Here is a 21,003-nt window from a genome sequence, read left to right on the forward strand (position 1 = left end):
CCTTGTCTGTTTACAACCCGAATTCCGGAAAAGTTGGGACGTTTTTTTTTTAATTTTAATAAAATTAAAACTAAAAGACTTTCAAATCACATGAGCCAATATTTTATTCACAATAGAACATAGATAACATAGCAAATGTTTAAACTGAGAAAGTTTACAATTTTATGCACAAAATGAGCTCATTTCAATTTTGATTTCTGCTACAGGTCTCAAAATAGTTGGGACGGGGCATGTTTACCATGGTGTAGCATCTCCTTTTCTTTTCAAAACAGTTTGAAGACGTCTGGGCATTGAGGCTATGAGTTGCTGGAGTTTTGCTGTTGGAATTTGGTCCCATTCTTGCCTTATATAGATTTCCAGCTGCTGAAGAGTTCGTGGTCGTCTTTGACGTATTTTTCGTTTAATGATGCGCCAAATGTTCTCTATAGGTGAAAGATCTGGACTGCAGGCAGGCCAGGTTAGCACCAGGACTCTTCTACGACGAAGCCATGCTGTTGTTATAGCTGCAGTATGTGGTTTTGCATTGTCCTGCTGAAATAAACAAGGCCTTCCCTGAAATAGACATTGTTTGGAGGGAAGCATATGTTGCTCTAAAACCTTTATATACCTTTCAGCATTCACAGAGCCTTCCAAAACATGCAAGCTGCCCATACCGTATGCACTTATGCACCCCCATACCATCAGAGATGCTGGCTTTTGAACTGAACGCTGATAACATGCTGGAAGGTCTCCCTCCTCTTTAGCCCGGAGGACACGGCGTCCGTGATTTCCAACAAGAATGTCAAATTTGGACTCGTCTGACCATAAAACACTATTCCACTTTGAAATAGTCCATTTTAAATGAGCCTTGGCCCACAGGACACGACGGCGCTTCTGGACCATGTTCACATATGGCTTCCTTTTTGCATGATAGAGCGTTAGTTGGCATCTGCTGATGGCACGGCGGATTGTGTTTACCGACAGTGGTTTCTGAAAGTATTCCTGGGCCCATTTAGTAATGTCATTGACACAATCATGCCGATGAGTGATGCAGTGTCGTCTGAGAGCCCGAAGATCACGGGCATCCAATAAAGGTCTCCGGCCTTGTCCCTTACGCACAGAGATTTCTCCAGTTTCTCTGAATCTTTTGATGATGTTATGCACTGTAGATGATGAGATTTGCAAAGCCTTTGCAATTTGACGTTGAGGAACATTGTTTTTAAAGTTTTCCACAATTTTTTTACGCAGTCTTTCACAGATTGGAGAGCCTCTGCCCATCTTTACTTCTGAGAGACTCTGCTTCTCTAAGACAAAGCTTTTATAGCTAATCATGTTACAGACCTGATATCAATTAACTTAATTAATCACTAGATGTTCTCCCAGCTGAATCTTTTCAAAACTGCTTGCTTTTTTAGCCATTTGTTGCCCCCGTGCCAACTTTTTTGAGACCTGTAGCAGGCATTAAATTTTAAATGAGCTAATTAAGTGGATAAAAGTGTAAAATTTCTCAGTTTAAACATTTGCTACGTTATCTATGTTCTATTGTGAATAAAATATTGGCTCATGTGATTTGAAATTCCTTTAGTTTTCATTTTATTAAAATTTAAAAAACGTCCCAACTTTTCCGGAATTCGGGTTGTACTTAAGTAACAGATATAGGTGTCATGCCATAACATATTTTTAATACGACTGACTTTATATTAAATGTGAATTTAACATTGAAAGTTAATGTGATATAAATATTGCTACTAATCTTTCATTGTTCAGAAAGAGAGCAAATAACATTTACATTATTAAAGATCATTTTCACTGACAGTCTAGAGTTCAATCACTCTCAGAAACTCCCATTAAAATCACTGAAACTGTGAAAATCACTGTGAAATCAATATATTAATTATAGATTCGTACACACATCTGCACTTTGTTGTTTCTGACGAGAGAATTCGTCAGAAAGAGGTATTTAGTCAGTGAGCCAGTGAAGGAAGCACCGGCATTTTAGCGATGACTCATCGGAACACCTCTGATTGGCCAATGCTTTAATAAGCTCAAAAGAATCTTGTGTGATTGGTTATAATGCGCAGTGCTGTAAAACACATCTATCTCTGGCTCAGCGCCAGTAAGCTATCACAGATCTGAATTCAGTAGCTGATGATATGACTCGCTGAACGTACTTGCACCGGTTTGATTGTATTAAAATTAATAAAATCTTAATCGGCTATTTTTTGTCTTTTGGAAGCTGCATTCAACTTGACTCCCCTCTGTTATAAGCCACACACGTACAACAAACTAATGTCACAGTGGTATCGTGTACTGTAATCGAATGTAGCCCAAGTTATTACCTGTTGAACAGTAGACAGCACACGCGGTGTTCATCTAATAAGGATCTCCATCGCAAGCAAATAATAGCCTTTGCAGATTTGCTTTCAATTCAGTGCAGTTCCAGCCACGTTTTCAACGCTCGTTCTGTTCTTAAATGTTACAACTCCGAGTGAACCACTTCAGACGCTCAGCGCGTGCGGCAGGGAACTGAACGACTCATTCAAACTGATTCATGAACCAATTCACTCGTTTGCCAATTGGTTTGATCAAGCCTTTGAACAGAATTGACTCAAAAGAATGAATCATTCGCGAATGGGCATCGCTCATTGCCCAGAGAAAAGTAGACGGCGCGTTTGGAATAAACTGAAGCACTTATAACATTTATTGCATTAAGATAAAGTAACGAGAGGAGTGTCGCCCATGTAACGAAGTAAAAGTACAGATTTTTCCCCAAAAATTTACTCAAGTAAGAGTATAAAGTACCCATCTTTAAATATACTCCGAAAAGTATTAGTTACCCCAAAAAATTACTCAAGTAAATGTAACGAAGTAAATGTAACTCGTTACTACCCACCTCTGCAGAAATGTGACAAACCTGCACACATAGGCTATAAATCACATCTTAAATAAGCACATTTATTAATTAAGATAATCCAGGCTGTATATTTCAAACGTATTATTTTAGAAGATTTTTAATGTCACATCCATTTTCCCAAGACAAATAAATGGTTTACAGTCTGACTGGTTTACTGATGTTCACCAGCCACGTCACACAGCCGAGTTTGTGGCGAACAAAGCCGAAGCTTGAGCCGAACTACGACGAAGATAGACGAAACTGTCCGATGCTGTATATCCAACGAACGTGAGCAGAAGCATCTGCTATGAGACCTACAGGAAGAGCTCAGCGATCACGATAGTATATAAGCAAAGCAACTTAAAAAGGATTATAATGTCTTAATATATTTAAAACGGCTCATGTCAGTGGGTATGTACAGCTAACAGTGACAATGTATACAATAAGAGTCGTTTAATATCATGCCGCATACAGTCTTGCTGTGGTAGCAGTGACATCTAACGTTACTCCAAATCACTGCGTATAATTGCAATGTGTATTTTTTTTAGCTATTTATTTCAGTTAAAGTCTTATAAAGCTGTAAAATTAGATATGTGCCTTTGTAGTGCATAGAGCAATCAGCAGATGTGATCTGTTGAGAAGCTATCAGCGAACAAGCTAATGTTATTAGCCTAGCACAGTGTGCTGCAGATTTCATGAGTCTGCATGAAAATAATTGATGTTATTTTTCGCTCTTATTTCCTATTAATTTAGTTTCTACTTTTGTATATAATATTCTACTTTGTTATCAGAAAACGCTGAGAGTGGGACGGAAATGAAGTAATGTATGCACTGAAGGATGATTTCCTCTCTCTCTCTCTCTCTCATTGTTTCAGGTGTCCACTGAGCTGCCTGTAAGATGTCTCTGGTGCTGTTTGCATCTGTGGTGAGAGTGAGGGACGGTCTACCACTCTCAGCCTCCACAGACTATGAACAGGATAAAGGATTTCAGGAGACTAAGAAACATCTCAAGGGTCTGTCCAAAAAACTCAGCCAGTTTCCTGATCGCTGCTCACTCAGATCTGGCCTTTATAACATCAAGTGAGTTATCAATTAAACTGAAAGTGCCTTTTTTTTCTTTTACACTATATTACTTGGTTCAGCATAGCATCTCGCTGTCACACAATTACACAGTTCTACAGGAGCATAAACTCCATGACAGCAATTAAAATACACAATTTCTGCATTCTTTCCATCTGCTTCCAGCACACTTTTGTTTGTGGATGAGGACGATAACAAAGATCTTAAATATTATTAAGTGTTAAACAAAATGTGTTTGCAGTGTATTACACTGGAAATGCATTTATACTTAAAGGTTTTTTTTTCTTTATATGACACTTCTATATGCATGTTCCTTGCAAAGTAGAATGTCATTTTTATTTGAAACATTTACTGAGCTAATCAACCAAATAATACATTTTGAACCATGTTTTTTGCAACCCCCCTTAGAAACTTGTTTTAATTATCTAACTCAGACATGTGTACGTATTTCTGCCTAAAATCTCAGTGTTACACAAGTTTCCAGTATAGTTTACTTTTCACCTTAGAAAACTATGATTGTAGCAAACACTTTGTTAGTTTTCTAATAACCGTCAATCGGAACTAATTATATGTTAAACAGGTAAACGATTGTGCATGTATACAATTCATTTTGGAGTGAAAGCATTTTGATAAATTTGCACATAAAGAAAAATGTACATTCTGTCATCATTTTTCTTACCCTTATGATTATTTTTTCATATAATAAAAGCATACCATATAAGTGAAAGTGAAAAAAGTGAAAGTGAAAGTGAAGTGACATTCAGCCAAGTATGGTGACCCATACTCAGAATTTGTGCTCTGCATTTAACCCATCCGAAATGCACACACACAGAGCAGTGAACACACACACACACTGTGAGCACACACCCGGAGCAGTGGGCAGCCATTTATGCTGCGGCGCCCGGGGAGCAGTTGGGGGTTCGATGCCTTGCTCAAGGGCACCTAAGTCGTGGTATTGAAGGTGGAGAGAGAACTGTACATGCACTCCCCCCACCCACAATTCCTGCCGGCCCGGGACTCGAACTCACAACCTTTCGATTGGGAGTCCGACTCTCTAACCATTAGGCCACGACTTCCCTAATGAATGGGGCCTTCCCTAAATCCACTAATTAATCGGTTTTGGAGCTTGACGGGTGATGGTCATTGTATATGCACTAGTGGTAGCTGTAACATTCTTCCGAATATCTGATTTTGTGTTCTGTGAAACAGAATTGGAACGACTTTAGAATGACTAAATGATGACAGATTGTGATCATTCCTTTAATTAAAACATCTCAGCAAAAACAAATGACACAGTAGGGTGGACCGCTCTGACTGCCAACTGTTCTGATGTAAAATTTAAAGTTCCCCATCAGCAAGGTCTAATTCAGATGCATTACACTGAGGGACCCAGGGGTGACCATTTCATAGCGTGGCTGCAATTCATCACTGCTAACTTCACACGCAGGCTCTGGAGTGGACTGTTTCATCTCTCCAAACAGACGTTAACGTTAAGAGACACACTGACAAAGTTTCTTTCCTGAGGCGAGTCACTAAACTGTCCTCAAAGGGAAAACTAAGAGAGCTCTGTGAACATACAGATCCAGAACAGGTGTACAGGCTGATTTTAATCACAATGGTTGTTGGAAGTCTTTGAAATGGACTTGCATGTTCAGTGAAAGACCTTTCCCACCCTATTTGTGGCAGATTGACTCTACAAGTACAACCCGAATTCCGGAAAAGTTGGGACGTTTTTTAAATTTTAATAAAATGAAAACTAAAGGAATTTCAAATCACATGAGCCAATATTTTATTCACAATAGAACATAGATAACGTAGCAAATGTTTAAACTGAGAAATTTTACACTTTTATCCACTTAATTAGCTCATTTAAAATTTAATGCCTGCTACAGGTCTCAAAAAAGTTGGCACGGGGGCAACAAATGGCTAAAAAAAGCAGGCAGTTTTGAAAAGATTCAGCTGGGAGAACATCTAGTGATTAATTAAGTTAATTGATATCAGGTCTGTAACATGATTAGCTATAAAAGCTTTGTCTTAGAGAAGCAGAGTCTCTCAGAAGTAAAGATGGGCAGAGGCTCTCCAATCTGTGAAAGACTGCGTAAAAAAATTGTGGAAAACTTTAAAAACAATGTTCCTCAACGTCAAATTGCAAAGGCTTTGCAAATCTCATCATCTACAGTGCATAACATCATCAAAAGATTCAGAGAAACTGGAGAAATCTCTGTGCGTAAGGGACAAGGCCGGAGACCTTTATTGGATGCCCGTGGTGTTCGGGCTCTCAGACGACACTGCATCACTCATTGGCATGATTGTGTCAATGACATTACTAAATGGGCCCAGGAATACTTTCAGAAACCACTGTCGGTAAACACAATCCGCCGCGCCATCAGCAGATGCCAACTAAAGCTCTATCATGCAAAAAGGAAGCCATATGTGAACATGGTCCAGAAGCGCCGTCGTGTCCTGTGGGCCAAGGCTCATTTAAAATGGACTATTTCAAAGTGGAATAGTGTTTTATGGTCAGACGAGTCCAAATTTGACATTCTTGTTGGAAATCATGGACGCCGTGTCCTCCGGGCTAAAGAGGAGGGAGACCTTCCAGCATGTTATCAGCGTTCAGTTCAAAAGCCAGCATCTCTGATGGTATGGGGGTGCATAAGTGCATACGGTATGGGCAGCTTGCATGTTTTGGAAGGCTCTGTGAATGCTGAAAGGTATATAAAGGTTTTAGAGCAACATATGCTTCCCTCCAAACAACGTCTATTTCAGGGAAGGCCTTGTTTATTTCAGCAGGACAATGCAAAACCACATACTGCAGCTATAACAACAGCATGGCTTCGTCGTAGAAGAGTCCGGGTGCTAACCTGGCCTGCCTGCAGTCCAGATCTTTCACCTATAGAGAACATTTGGCGCATCATTAAACGAAAAATACGTCAAAGACGACCACGAACTCTTCAGCAGCTGGAAATCTATATAAGGCAAGAATGGGACCAAATTCCAACAGCAAAACTCCAGCAACTCATATCCTCAATGCCCAGACGTCTTCAAACTGTTTTGAAAAGAAAAGGAGATGCTACACCATGGTAAACATGCCCCGTCCCAACTATTTTGAGACCTGTAGCAGAAATCAAAATTAAAATGAGCTCATTTTGTGCATAAAATTGTAAACTTTCTCAGTTTAAACATTTGCTACGTTATCTATGTTCTATTGTGAATAAAATATTGGCTCATGTGATTTGAAAGTCTTTTAGTTTTCATTTTATTAAAATTTAAAAAACGTCCCAACTTTTCCGGAATTCGGGTTGTATGATGTAAACTCTTACATGTCTCGCTTTCCATAGTTTCACGAGCTCTCTTGGAGTCGGGTACTTGATGGTTTGCACAGAAAGCTATCCCAATGTTTTGGCCTTCAGCTTCCTGGACGAGCTTCAGAGAGAGTTCATTGTCACGTATGACACCAAGAAGATCAACAGCGCTTTGAGGCCTTTCTCTTTCATTGAGTTTGGTGAGTTTAACCATTCAAAAGTTTGGGGTTGGTAGGATATATTCATGTTTTTAAAAGAACAGTTTTGGGTTCACCAAGGCTGCTTTTATTTAATCAGAAAGACGGTAAAAACAGTTATATTGCGAAATATCATTGCAATTTAAAATATCTGTTTTATACTTTTAAATGTTTTAAAATGCAGTTTATTCCTGCAGTGGCAAAGCTGAATTTTCAGCAGCCATTACTTCAGTGTCACATGGACCTTCAGAAGTCATTCTAATGTGATGATTTGGTGCTTAAAATACATTTCTTATTATTGTGCTGCTTAATATTTTTGTAAAAATGGTGATCCATTTTCTTAGGATACTTTGATGAATAGAAAGTTCATAAGAACAACATTTAATAAAAAATTAAAAACACACAAAAAAAACAAATGTTTTTACAATCACTTTAAAAAAAAAAAAAAATCATAGTTCTATATTAATAAAACAAATTGCTTACCCCTTTCAAACAGTAGTGTATACTTTATTTCTATACAGGTTTCATTTGTATCGGAATATCGTTATTACTCAAAATTTAAACTCAAACAACTACTTGATGCCTAATGAACAACTTGATTCATTTAGAGATGGACATCACTGAAAGTAGTAATAACTTGCAGCTCAGTAATAACTTGGAGTTCATTTTCCAATAAGAATAAGGACAACTTAATAGAAATAAATTTTCTTGCCATTATTATCTTGTTTTTTATCATCTCATTTAATTCAGTTCATTTTATTCAGCACTGAAAAATATCTGTAATAATTAGTTCTGCTTAAATTAGTTTAACATGGGCAGTTTCGCCAACCTTAAGCATTAGCTGAATCTCTGAAGAGCATTATTTGCATATTTGAGTAAACATCAATGGAGTTGCATCTTATGTGTAACCATTCAAATTGAGTCAGTCCGTTTTGGCTCGGAATCTTTGAGATTTATTTAAGTAAGGAATAATTGATGACGGGCCGTTGAATTAAAAAATAAACGCAGCCAAAAGACCATCCATTTAATGTGAATTGAAATGCACTGAGGCCATTTGTAACATATAGAGCATGATGTGAAGCTTTCATCTTCTAAGCTGTTTCTATGGTTTTGACAGATAACTTCATTCGGAAAACCAAGCAACGTTACAACAGCCCACGTTCCCTCTCCACCAAGATTAATCTGGCCGACATGCAGACTGAGTTCAAGCTCCGACCTCCTTATCAGCTGTCCGCGGAAGACATTGGAACAATCAACGGCTTCTCACAACACAAGCAGTCTAAATATAAAGGCATAGGTAGGGAACACACTGTGAACACAGCATGTAAACTTGCCTTTTGTTTTCAAGAAGCAGAACATTTTGAAAGACCATAAGCACATACGTGATCAGAACAGCCAGAGAGATTTGCACCGTGGGTTTCTTTCTGCAAATCTTGAAATCTAGTTATTTTGACACAGATTCTGTGCTTGATTTATTCCTGCAGCTCCTAATCAAATGTTGGAGGCCATCACCCTGTCTGGTCTCGTCGCCTGCGTCCTAAGTGTCCTGTGCGTCGCTCTTAATTTGCTGCGGGGAGTCCACGCAATAGAAAGTGTATTGCAGGTAACTTAAATCATGCACTAATAGTAATGCTGCCACTTTATTTTGGGCTTTGTTTCTTTTATTGATTAAAACGTTGGACTAAACATTACTAAACATTGGATAGTAACCGTACTCTTGAATAATTTGTCAGACTTTGCACTTAGGTGTAATGTGATTTTCTTCTTCCATAAACAGAACAGTTTTGCTTGGCTTTGTATATTGCACTGATAAGTGAGCACTTGAGTCCTGGCTCTAGTAATTCATCCTCTTGTGTTAGCACATTGCTTCCTGTTGTAATTTGTTCACTCTTTAACACAGCACCATCTTGCCTCTTTTTCTGCTTCATCTGCAGAACGAGGATGAAGACTTTAATTACGTAGTTGCTTTTTTCCTCGGAACCGTGGCCTGTTTGTATCAGGTAAGTGACTGCAATCTGACCGTGAGTTACTGTCGACCTGCCAGGCTTCATTTCCTCTGCTCTCTGTCTCTGTCTGACCAACCAATGCTAATATATCACACTTTTCCTCACAGTCGTGTAAAAGCGGAATCTGGACAGTTTGAGAAACATTGAGTTTTACTAGCTTTAAACAAAAGCAGCTAGTATTGTAGATACTTTTTTATTAGTGGTGGGTTCTGCACACAAAAAAATATTTCCAGAATCTGTATTTTTGTCTTCTTTCCCAGTGTTAATATGTCAACATCCTTATAACATTTATTTGAAAATTGATATTAATATATTAAAACTTGTTTTCAGAATAGACAGTACTGTTCAAATGTGTGGGGCAAGTAAAGATTTTTTTTTTTTTTTTTGAAAGAAACAAATACTTTTTATACAGTAAGGATGCATGTGTAAAAGTAAATCACTTTTTTCAACATTAATAATGAGAAATGTTCTTGAACCAGATTAGCATATTAGAATGATTTCTTAAGGATCATGTGATACTGAAGACTAGAGTAATGGATGCTGAAAAAAACAGCTTTGCTTCACAGGAATAAATTACATTTTAAAATGTTTTAAAATAAAAAAAACACTTACTTTAAATTGTAATCATTTTTCACAATATTACTGTTTATAATTTATTTTTCATCAAATAAATGTAGCCTTTTGTGAGTTTAAGATATTTCTTAAAAAAAAAAAAAGATACCAACCCCAAACATTTGAATAGTAGGGCATAAACCGTACTACATTCTTTTAGATCTATTCTTAAAACAAACCTTGTACTGAACTTGCTTCTTCCTGCTTAAAAACGTTTTCCTCCTGTTTCTGTTTGTATATATAGTGTTACTTGTTTGCCTACTTCTCAATTTGGAGGAACATCAAGTCATTCCTGGCCTTTGCTATGATCTGCCTATGTAACATGTATCTGTATGAACTGCGTAACATGTGGCAGATCCTTTTTCACGTGACGGTGGGAGCATTCATCACTCTGCAGATCCACCTGAGACAACCGCAGGGCAAATCACCTGACTACAACGTTTGACCCCCTTGAACACTTTTAAGACTACGTAATGTAGCCCAACATGGCAACCCAAGCCTGTTCCAACCACATCGAAGGACCAAAGAACTATGGATTGTAAAGCAGGTTTTACTAAATCGTTTGATATTGTTCAAGAAACACTCTCTGCTGTTTCACATCCAGTCGAGGTCACAGATGAGAAACTGGTGTTCTTGTTGACGCAAAAGGATCATAACACATAATTCATAAGCGCACAGTATTAGATTCAAGCATGAAATATTGAAGGAAGCATTAACAGATGAATCAGATATGCACAGTTAATATATTTCACAATAGGGAGGAGTATTTTTTTGTTTAATTGACATCAGGGCTTAAAGGGACAGCTCATCCAGAAATGAAAATTCTTACATCATATCTTGAACAATGGCTTGAACATGGATGGTGAACAGGGTCTGTCGAGGATAAAAAAAATAAATAATAACAAATTCTGAAAAAAGCATCAAAATAGCAAATAAATAATTATTTACACACAGATGCATATTTTTTATAGCAAAACATTTTCAATACCAAATCAAAATCAAAAATTTTTTTGTAATTTGCAATGCTTCATTTGTCTTTTTGTCTTATTTTCAAATAGTTTTTTGCTACAAATTAAAGTTTGTAATGATTCAATTCACTGTATAACTGATTGGTTTGGTTACTCTTAAATTACATTTTTTATTTTTTTTTCAAAAATGAACTAAATTAATTGAAAAATACTTTTGCTGCACTTTAACTGCGTGTAAGAAACCAATACAAATGTAAGTTATTATTCACTAGTTTAGTGAAGAGTTTAAAAACTCTTGCTTGACCGTTGTAATTATTCATATTTTATTACAGTAAATCACAGCTTATACAGTCCTCAAAACATTTCCTTTCGTGTTCTACTGAATAAAGAAAAGATTCTTTAAAACTTTTCATTCTTGGGTGAACTTGTCCTTTAAGATGTCATTTTAGAATTTTTTGATGCATTGTATGACGCTTTCTCTATTTTGATTGTTAAAGCCAATTCATATGCAAGACTTTTTATAGCTGCCTTTAAAAAAAATGTTTTGACCTTGCTGGATTTTTACTCATTTCTGCAAAAGCAGACTTTGGTGATTTTATTTTGTCATATGTTTTCATAGATGCCTAATTTGAGTGTCACTGTGTTTGTGGTCATTAGTCAGACGTCTGTGCTCTGAAAGCATAATCAGATGTGTTATTTATCAATCGTGTCTATGCTGCCTGCAGGTGTGCTTCCTGAAAATGAATATGGTTGGCTAAGAGAAATGGAATCACACTAATAGACAGACTCTGTTTTTTACTCTCTCATTGTTTGCTGTCTTTTGTCAACGGGTCTGTTCAGTGACTGTTGAGTGGTATAAATGAGTTCTGTTTTATTCTGTTTCTGTTCACCTGCTTTGTTTTCATTGTGCAAATGACAGGTTGAATGGATGATTGACAGATTAAGGGTCAAGGGGTTCTATAATTCCTCAGACGATGTACGTGCATTTCTTTTTTCCCTAAGAGTCAGTGATCAAAGATGGCATCTGCATCTTTGTATTGCAGTGTATCTCAATGCTCTCTCTCCAGCAGTAGTGCATTGCCTTGCCAGTTTGTTTGTACTCAGACGAAAGGCCCTGCTTGAAATAATCAGTTATAAACCCTGATTTGCATGATTGTGAGCTTTCCTTTTTTTCTTTTTGCACTTTACGCATTTATAAAATATTAGCAACCAGAGTGGGGGGGATACACACAAAGTTGTGAATAAATATTACTGCAGTATGTTTTACAAGAAAATACTTCTTTAGTCTTACTACTTAAAAAAGTTCATGTTTAGTTCAATGAGTTACTTGTTTCTTTGTAATTAATTGTGAAACTTCCATGCATCCTCAAAGTGAAATTTCTTTCTACACCAGTGTTTTAAAGTGTTGTGTCACTAGTTTCTCTGTCATACAGTCTACATGTTTGAATATGTGCTTCTAAGTCACTGAAGTCAAATGTGTTAAGAGGCTCGCCCAATTTATAAACTTGTTGCTATTCTCAAATCCTTAGAGCTGCAGTGATGATGATGATGATGATTGTGGTTATTAGAAGAAGTCATTTGGCTTTTAGAAGCGTGACAAATTAAAGTAATGTTCCAGGTGATCCAGTGAATGCTTTTGTGTATGCTAAAATTACAGCCCATTTAGGCTTATTTGTACTTGTGAGGGGGGAAAAGTCTGTACATTTCTGACGTCTGTGAAATTGATGTTATTTTTTCCAGCTTATGTTCACTGCTGATCTAATTTTATAGTTGCATAGCACACTACGGTGAATGGAAGCCTTGAACCACAAAGTAAGGGGGTAAATGAAGGGAAAAACACAAGTTAAAAGTACATTTGAGTCAATTAGTTTTTTTTTTTTCAGAATTTTTTTTTTAGGTATAGTTAGAGTTGATGCATTTGAAAATAAAAACTAGAGAAAATCAAATAAATTGAAGATCACGGAGGGGGAAAAAATGGACAAAAAAAAAATCATGTAATTTTCCTCCTTTGTGGTTCAAGGCTTGCTTCCAGAACTGCATTATCAGGGTGAGAAATGATTTGAGTGTTTGATTTTTATGATATTGTGCTTCGCCTCAGGTCTTTCTAACCTTTTGACTGCTGGATCAAACCCAAACCACTTGGCCATTAGACTGTTTTTAATGTCAATGAAATGCCATTCTCACGCCCAGCACAATGGCCTTTCTTTCATGCTTTATAAAACAGCTTTGTTCAGTCAAACTGACCGGATCGGACGCATGCAGAGACTAAATTCAAGTGCAGTCAAGCCGAGGGTATTTCATGGGCACATTTTTTAAGATAAAAAAGGTCAGGTTTGCCAGAGGGGGAAGTGTACTGAAATTATGTGAATTATAACATGCCTGAGTGACCAAACAGCCACTTCGTGGGGTTTCTGTTCTTAGATCTATTTCTGGACACATTCTGTTTATGACCGGCCTCGAAACAGCTCAGTTTAAAAGTTTGAATAATCGAACAAAAAATTAAAGAGACAAATGTTTAAATTAGCATACAATAATTAACCTGTCAGTACAACGAGAGCGGTAAAAGATTTTGTACAGAAACATGGAAACATTGGAGGCAAGGATTAATGACGGCGCACTCCTGCCACCTTCTGGATATTTAATGCAATAGATATATGTCAAAACCAAAACACAGCAATGTCAAAATGCCATAAAATAGATGTGCATAAACTGAAGGAATACCTGTATTTGAAAGGCAGCACTTTACCTTTGCAACAATCGTCTTGATGTCCAGATGTTCGCAATCATCTGAAATATAAATACGGAAAAGATCAATCACAATTCAGTATGAAAATACTGAATTTACGAAAGACGACCAATCCTAATTCGATATGTAAATATAGTAATAACGACGGAAAATGAATTTCCACAAAGAAGAGAGTAACGTACTTCTTATGGTATTACCAAAAGCATATACAAAACCAAAATTAAATGCCAAATCCTATAATCATAACTACATAATTTCAGAGTGAGTTTAATATTATAATATCTTATTTGGGTGTATAAAACAGCATTGAGTTTTGAGGTGGCAGATAACCAAAGACAACCCAAGATGAAGCTCCACAGGAATAGTAAATGCCAGAACTCAGCAGGACATAAAATGTGGTATTTAACGTTACTTGACATCTCTTATCTCGGTGCTTTCGTTTGGATAACAAACACAAGAAGTGAATTAAAACTGAAGTGTGTAAATTTCTCCTCGCAGTTAAATATGGAAAGATACCTACTTTTAAGACATTCATAAACTAAATCCCACGATGAAAGTAAAACTGTCTCAGCTGCGCCGTTAAAACTTTACTGTTTAAAAATCCCGCATTGGCTCAACCAATGGCGTGAATTTGGGGCGGGGCTAGATTATCATCTGACCAATAGCGTAAGGGGAGTGTCCAAAATCCCATTTAGTGCCGCAGAAAATACACACTTCACTTTTATTTTTTTCATATGGCAACTGCGTCATCTAACATTAAAAGACGATAAAAGTGCCATGATGACACTAAATACAAAAACATTCAACTAGAGATTTTATTTTAAAGTAATTTTCTTGAGTAGAATAAAGACTGTGGAAGCCCAGATGGGTCCAAGTTTTGAGAAGCTAGAACAGGGGCCCGTTCTTCGTACGTGATTTGGCATGATTTTGGATTGATAGGTTCTTTGAAACTCATCCCGGAGTTGCTGTTATAGCAAGGGACATCCAGGGACAGTAATTTACAATAATTATACCTTTAAAATATTATACAAAAAATATAATTATGCTGTGTAGCCATCATCTATAACACTGTAGACACAGCCACATTTTCTCGTTGAACAAATTGATTCGTGATTAAATAATTACTTTATAATTGTATTGGAGTCACATGCTATACAGGGGTCATATGATGCGATTTCAAGTTTTCCTTTCTCTTTGGAGTGTTACAAGCTTTTGGTGCATAAAGAAGATTTGTGAAGTTGCAAAGACTAAAGTCTCAAATTCAAAGAGATATTCTTTATAAAAAGATAAGACTCATCCACGCCCCCCTAAAATGCCTCGTTTAATCACGCCACCACATATCTACATCAAGATGTGGGAAGATATGCATAACGCCACCCAAATGTTCATGCAAAGAAAGAAGGCATAACCTTTGATTCTTGCTGTTGCCGCCGGTGCCATGTCATGGAGATGATGTTTCATTGTGAAAGCAGAACTACTTTCTTTGGCCTTCCCAAAGAGGACACAACTACAAATCAGTGGTTAAGTTGTATTTACAGCACTGTTCCAGAAGAGTTCAACCCAAATATTTGAGTGTGTTCTGTACAACTCAAATTGTGAAACTTGTGTATTAAATAAATCCAGTGCACACAGACTGAAGTAGTTTAAGTTTGGTTCTTTTAATTGTGATGATTTTGGCTCACATTTAACACAAACCCACCAATTCACAAACTCAACAAATTAGAATGGTGACATGCCAATCAGCTAATCAACTCAAAACACCAGCAAAGGTTTCCTGAGTCTTTAAAATGGTCTCTCAGTTTGGTTCACTAGGCTACACAATCATGGGGAAGACTGCTGATCTGACAGTTGTCCAGAAGACAATCATTTACACCCTTCACAAGGAAGGTAGGACACACACATTTATTGCCAAAGAAGCTGGCTGTTCACAGAGTGCTGTATCCATGTTAACAGAAAGCTGAGTGGAAGAAAAAACTGTGGAAGAAAAAGATGCACAACCAACCGAGAGAACCACAGCCTTATGAGGACTGTCAAGCAAAATCAATTCAAGAATTTGAGTGAACTTCACAAGGAATGGACTGAGGCTGGGGTCAAGGCATCAAGAGCCACCACACACAGACGTGTCAAGGAATTTGGCTACAGTTGTCGTATTCCTCTTGTTAAGCCACTCCTGAACCACAGACAACATCAGAGGCATCTTACCTGGGCTAAGGAGAAAAAGAACTGGACTGTTGCCCAGTGATCCAAAGTCCTCTTTTCAGATGAGAGCAAGTTTTGTATTTCATTTGGAAACCAAGGTCCTAGAGTCTGGAGGAAGGGTGGAGAAGCTCATAGCCCAAGTTGATTGAAGTCCAGTGCCAGTGCAAGTTTCCACAGTCTGTGATGATTTGGGGTGCAATGTCATCTGCTGGTGGTCCATTGTGTTTTTTGAAAACCAAAGTCACTGCACCCGTTTACCAAGAAATTTTGGAGCACTTCATGCTTCCTTCTGCTGACCAGCTTTTTGTAGATGCTGATTTCATTTTCCAGCAGGATTTGGGACCTGCCCACACTGCCAAAAGCACCAAAAGTTGGTTAAATTACCATTAGTGTGCTTGACTGGCCAGCAAACTCACCAGACCTGAACCTCATAGAGAATCTATGGGGTATTGTCAAGAGGAAAATGAGAAACAAGAGACCAAACAATGCAGATGAGCTGAAGGCCACGGTCAAAGAAACCTGGGCTTTCATACCACCTCAGCAGTGCCACAAACTGATCACCTCCATGCCACGCCGAATTGAGAAAGTAATTAAAGCAAAAGGAGCCCCACAAAGTATTGAGTACATGTACAGTAAATGAACATACTTTGTAGTAGGCCAACAATTCACTAAAAATGTTTTTTTTTTTTGGTCTTATGAAGTATTCTAATTTGTTGAGATTTAGAGTGAATTGGTGGGTTTTTGTTAAACATGAGCCAAAATCATCACAATTAAAAGAACCAAAGACTTCAGTTTGTGTGCATTGATCAGGGCCGGAATATCAGTCTCTGTTTTGGTATGTGAAACCTGCCCACTGCCAGTTTACCCAATCGTATCTTGGCACCCCAGGTTTTCAGATAGCGGAACACATTGCATTACAGCAACTGCACAATATGATGTTCTTTTTAGCAACATAATATGACCCCTTTAATTTGGGTGGTGACAGCTATTATGGGAGTGGGAATTGCCAATTACAACTCTGAAATAAAAATGTAAAGTCTGTACAAATAGAAGAAATCATGAATATAATTGGGAATAAAAAAAATATTTCATTTATTTTCATTTATAAACAATTTCATTTATTTCTATTCATCTATTATTAAATTTATGCAGTTTTGTTCGCTTGGCTGTTTTTTCATCAGAAGTCTTTTTTAAAAATATGATGTAATTACGTTGCTGTTGCTGTTACCGCCAGCCAATCGCTGCATTGCTGATTGTGGTTTCAAGTATTGATACATCCAGTGTTCCAGTGTTTTTGTTGCTAAATTTATCAACTTTTCACACTACCCTAGCAATTTTTTCTTCCAAAAGCACCTATCAACATATTTAGTTATTTTTAACATTTATTTGGCAACATTTAGCAACTTTTAGCAACAAATCGACCTTGCTTTAGCAACTTCCCTTGAAAATTAGATGGCAACACTGGATAAATCTGCACTTTTTGGGAACACGAGAACACTCACTAATCTTAGACAACTTAATCCAGATATTTGTATCAAATCCGGAAATTCGTATGAATAACCAAATTAACCAGAGTTCAGTTATCATGACTACTAGATCTGGAATCTTTCAAATAATCTCAGATGTATTAAGCAAGGTATGAAGAACGGACTCCAGGACTGAATATAGTTTACAGTTTCATAACGCATGAAATGCAGATTTATTTTTCCAACACATTATATCATAATCCTGCTTGACTGTATCTGAAATAGGTAAAGCAAAAAAAAAAAAAAAAGTTACTTGTACCCAGTTTGTGTACACACTGCAATTATTACATACAAGGCCTCATTGGAGAAAATGGACATTCATTGGGTCGTACCATCAGACTGAACTGAGGGAGAGAAGGAAATGCTGGTCGAGCTGCAGTGCAAAAATGGTGAAGATTTGTGGCACAACGAAGTCATTCCTAGAGGATCCCCACTTGTTGTCCCATGCACTATAAACGCAAGGCTAAAATCAGTATTTGCAGTTGTGTTTGCCAAGCTTTAAACGACTGTGGCTGTTCTGAAACACTCAATTGCCATTTTGCCTCCTGCAAATCTATTTTCTACTCAGAATTACATTGTAGTGTACTTGACAGGATACAGAAACCCTTTTTGGAGAAAGGCCAAACATATTATGCTTACGTGGTTACAAGGCAAGCTACTGATTTTATCCAAATGGACGCAGCAACAGAAAAGGGTGACTGATAATTTACACTTAAAAACCTCTCCCTCCTGTTCAAATGTGCAGGATTGTAGTGTTCCATTATATATTTATATGTATGTATTTATAGACAGCATTCTAATATATTAATGTATAAAATATATTATCTAAAATAGCATTGACAGTTTAGCTTTTGGAGTCAAAATATAAAATGTTAAAAATACAAAAACAGCCATATTTGACCATTTTCCTCTGTCCTTAAAAGTGTCTTCAGTGTATACAAGTGTCTGTAATCTGGAGAATGTAAATTTGTAATTGGAACAGACCGTCACATGCCCTGTTCATGCCGCCAGCGACTTGCATGTCACACCATCCACTGTTCCGGTTGGTTACTTGTTCAGTCTCATTTCTTATTGACAACTAGTTAACACTGCTAAAATGAACATTCTGGAAGAAAAAATTATTTTTGTATTTTAGTTGTAACTGTGCATTATGCTTCATATTAAAGATTAACGAGTATCAGTATGCGCTCTGTCAATGTGGGCGGCCATTTATCTGTAAATAAACGCTGGCCTATTTGGGTCCACATACAGTCATACTGTATGCATCGTTTTTTAAATACTGACCCTGCACATGATTATAGACATAAATTGCTGACTGTTTCTGACTGAAGACAGATTGACATGCTCCATCAGGTTGGTCTAAATTGGACCTGAGCAAATCCCAACACTGAAAATGAATTTTCAAGTCGGCGGTGGCATAAACAGGGCTTTATTCTCAACTCTAGATCATTCAGAGCTAACACTGACAATGCTCGCTCCCCCTTACCAGTAACAACCACAGTCGCTGCAGCAAAGTTCAGGAAACCATAAAGGGTTGCAGAGCTGCTGTGCTCACTATGGCCTTCTACAATATATTAGCTCATTGTGATATCTCTATCTACTGTGATATCACCTAGACAGTGTTGAACACAACAAGACCGTATGAACAGAACTCTTTACATACACTGATGAATCATATACACATAAAACATGTGTTTTACAGGTATATTTGCTTCAGTGTTCATGCAGTTAATTCGGAGCCACCAGGACCACTCGGTGGATTAAGATCACAGTCCAGCCACACCTGAGACCGCCAAAGCCAGGTGCAGAGAATGCAGTTCATCTGTCCTCTCTTGGCAATATAAGAAATATAAGACCGGGAGAACTGCTTTGTATGCCTTGAGATTCCTTTGTTTCTTTGGTCTCTGAGGATGAACCGTCTTTCTGAGCTGTTCCATGCCTTAAATAAAGGGGCCAAAGCCCTCTGTTAATCCTATAGGAAGTCTCAGTGTGCAAAGAGGCCTTTTTTAGACTGGCTGAAGGCTGTTTCTGAACAAATCCTATTGTGATTGGTCCAAGAGGATGCCCTTTAACAGCCTGGGAGGCCCGGCCCAAAGCGTCTCATCCTCATATCATCTCGAAAGTGTTCTGAATATCAGACGTTGAGTGTTAACTGCTGTTGGGTCCTCCATTTAGGAAGTAGGTTGTCATTTCTCCTTTGCCCTTGACTTTCACAACGCCTCTGCACTCCAGTGTGTAGTTATATGAGCTGAGAACCTGGTAGAGGTCAGTTGTGACCTAAAAAGAGAGAAATAAAGAGCCCATGAGTATTTATAAAGGACCAAAGAGTTTGTAAGGAAAATTAGACAGTTTTACTGATCTAAACCTGAGACCACTAATGAAAATGGTTGTGTTTTACATAAAAAAAAAAGAAAATGAAAAAATGAAATTATAAACATTTTCAAATTAGCTACATTTAAAAAATTCTGTATTTATTTCAAATTATAATATACTGCTCTGCATAATTTTCCAATACTTGTTTGTTACTTATTTTGAGGTGCTGATTTCAAAAATATTATCTGTTGCTTCAGCACATCACACTTTTTCACAAACTATGTGCATTTCATTTAATTTGCTTCTTACACCTATTTGCAAGCTGAAGAAGTCTTGTATTATCCTTTAATCAACAGAAAAACTGCAAAAAGACATGACTTCTATCTTCCTCTGAGCCAGATTACAACAGTTTGTTACATTTTTAGTTTATTCTCACATTTATAAATTATTCCCAAGACATTATTTTTTTAAAAAGTCATAAACATCATTCATAAATGTAAAACGTGGCTGATTTCCGTTTATCCACTACTTTGCAGATTATAAATTAAATAGCACATTTAACAAACAACAACAACAACACAAATCTTTTGATATTCTGATAAGTGCATTAAAGAGGAAACATGATTTGAAAAATCCTCATTTTTAATTTGAGAAAAAAACAAACTTTTTTTTCAAGATGTAGAGCTTATTATCATTAAGAACTATTTAAATGAAACGTTAAATAAACCACAAAATAGAAGCACTCCATAATAAATATTTGTTAATCATTTCACATAATGTTTCTTTGTTTAAACTTTTTAAACATCTTAAAACTGTATTTATTTCCAGGGTTAATTAAGATTTTGAATCACAGATTTTCAATCTTTTAGACCCTACAGTACCTACAGGATATCTGGTCAATCACAGAGACCTAGAATGCATCTCACCTGTATTCTCTCAGGTACCCCAGTGCTGTCCATACGGCTGGCTACATTCACAGTATTCCCCCATATGTCATATTGCGGTTTACGAGCCCCTATGACACCAGCCACGACGGGACCTATATTGAGACCTACAGCACAAGGTCATTTATGAGCTTTCATGACAACAAGCTTTTCATTTTACAACAGTAAAATATTTGAGTCATTATATGAAAGTCTTTGTCTGACAGAATGTTACATTTCTACAGAAAGCCTTTTT

General features: G+C 37.2%; 2 protein-coding genes and 1 long non-coding RNA gene across 4 annotated transcripts in view; 1 reads left to right on the forward strand and 2 right to left on the reverse strand.

The window, feature by feature from the left end:
- The first annotated feature begins 3,113 nt into the window (after positions 1-3,113).
- On the forward strand, positions 3,114-10,998 carry LOC132094776 (vesicle-trafficking protein SEC22a-like). Its single transcript, XM_059499420.1, has 7 exons — positions 3,114-3,283; positions 3,748-3,952; positions 7,294-7,457; positions 8,572-8,751; positions 8,939-9,057; positions 9,389-9,454; positions 10,317-10,998. The coding sequence occupies exons 2-7, from the start codon at positions 3,771-3,773 to the stop codon at positions 10,515-10,517; spliced, it is 912 nt and encodes a 303-aa protein (XP_059355403.1). The 5' UTR covers positions 3,114-3,283; positions 3,748-3,770; the 3' UTR covers positions 10,518-10,998.
- Positions 10,810-14,219, reverse strand: LOC132094778 (uncharacterized). The gene is made up of 3 exons (XR_009422394.1): positions 14,199-14,219; positions 13,762-13,827; positions 10,810-10,945 (listed from the first exon to the last, which is right to left on the reverse strand). It is a non-coding gene; the product is annotated as an uncharacterized LOC132094778 (long non-coding RNA).
- A 3,141-nt stretch (positions 14,220-17,360) lies between these two features.
- Positions 17,361-21,003, reverse strand: part of LOC132095403 (adenylate cyclase type 5-like) — a 72,725-nt gene continuing 69,082 nt past the window's right edge. Inside the window, exons 19-20 of one of the 2 annotated variants that reach the window (XM_059500338.1) lie at positions 20,751-20,875; positions 17,361-19,788 (exon numbers count right to left, since the gene is read on the reverse strand). In XM_059500338.1, the coding sequence (XP_059356321.1) occupies positions 19,660-19,788; positions 20,751-20,875 (254 nt within the window). In that variant the 3' untranslated portion in view covers positions 17,361-19,659. The remainder of the gene's footprint in view (positions 19,789-20,750; positions 20,876-21,003) is intronic. The other variant, XM_059500339.1, reaches the window with a different exon arrangement.

The sequence above is a fragment of the Carassius carassius genome, chromosome 19 (assembly GCF_963082965.1).
Source record: "Carassius carassius chromosome 19, fCarCar2.1, whole genome shotgun sequence".
NCBI classification, from domain to species: domain Eukaryota; kingdom Metazoa; phylum Chordata; class Actinopteri; order Cypriniformes; family Cyprinidae; genus Carassius; species Carassius carassius.

Excerpts from the sequence above, each read along its gene's own strand:
- LOC132094776 (XM_059499420.1), top strand. The coding sequence starts at position 3,771 with ATGTCTCTGGTGCTGTTTGCATCTGTGGTGAGAGTGAGGGACGGTCTA. Across the intron at positions 3,953-7,293 it reads TCTGGCCTTTATAACATCAA|TTTCACGAGCTCTCTTGGAG; the intron begins GTGAGTTATCAA and ends CGCTTTCCATAG. Across the intron at positions 9,455-10,316 it reads CCGTGGCCTGTTTGTATCAG|TGTTACTTGTTTGCCTACTT; the intron begins GTAAGTGACTGC and ends TTGTATATATAG.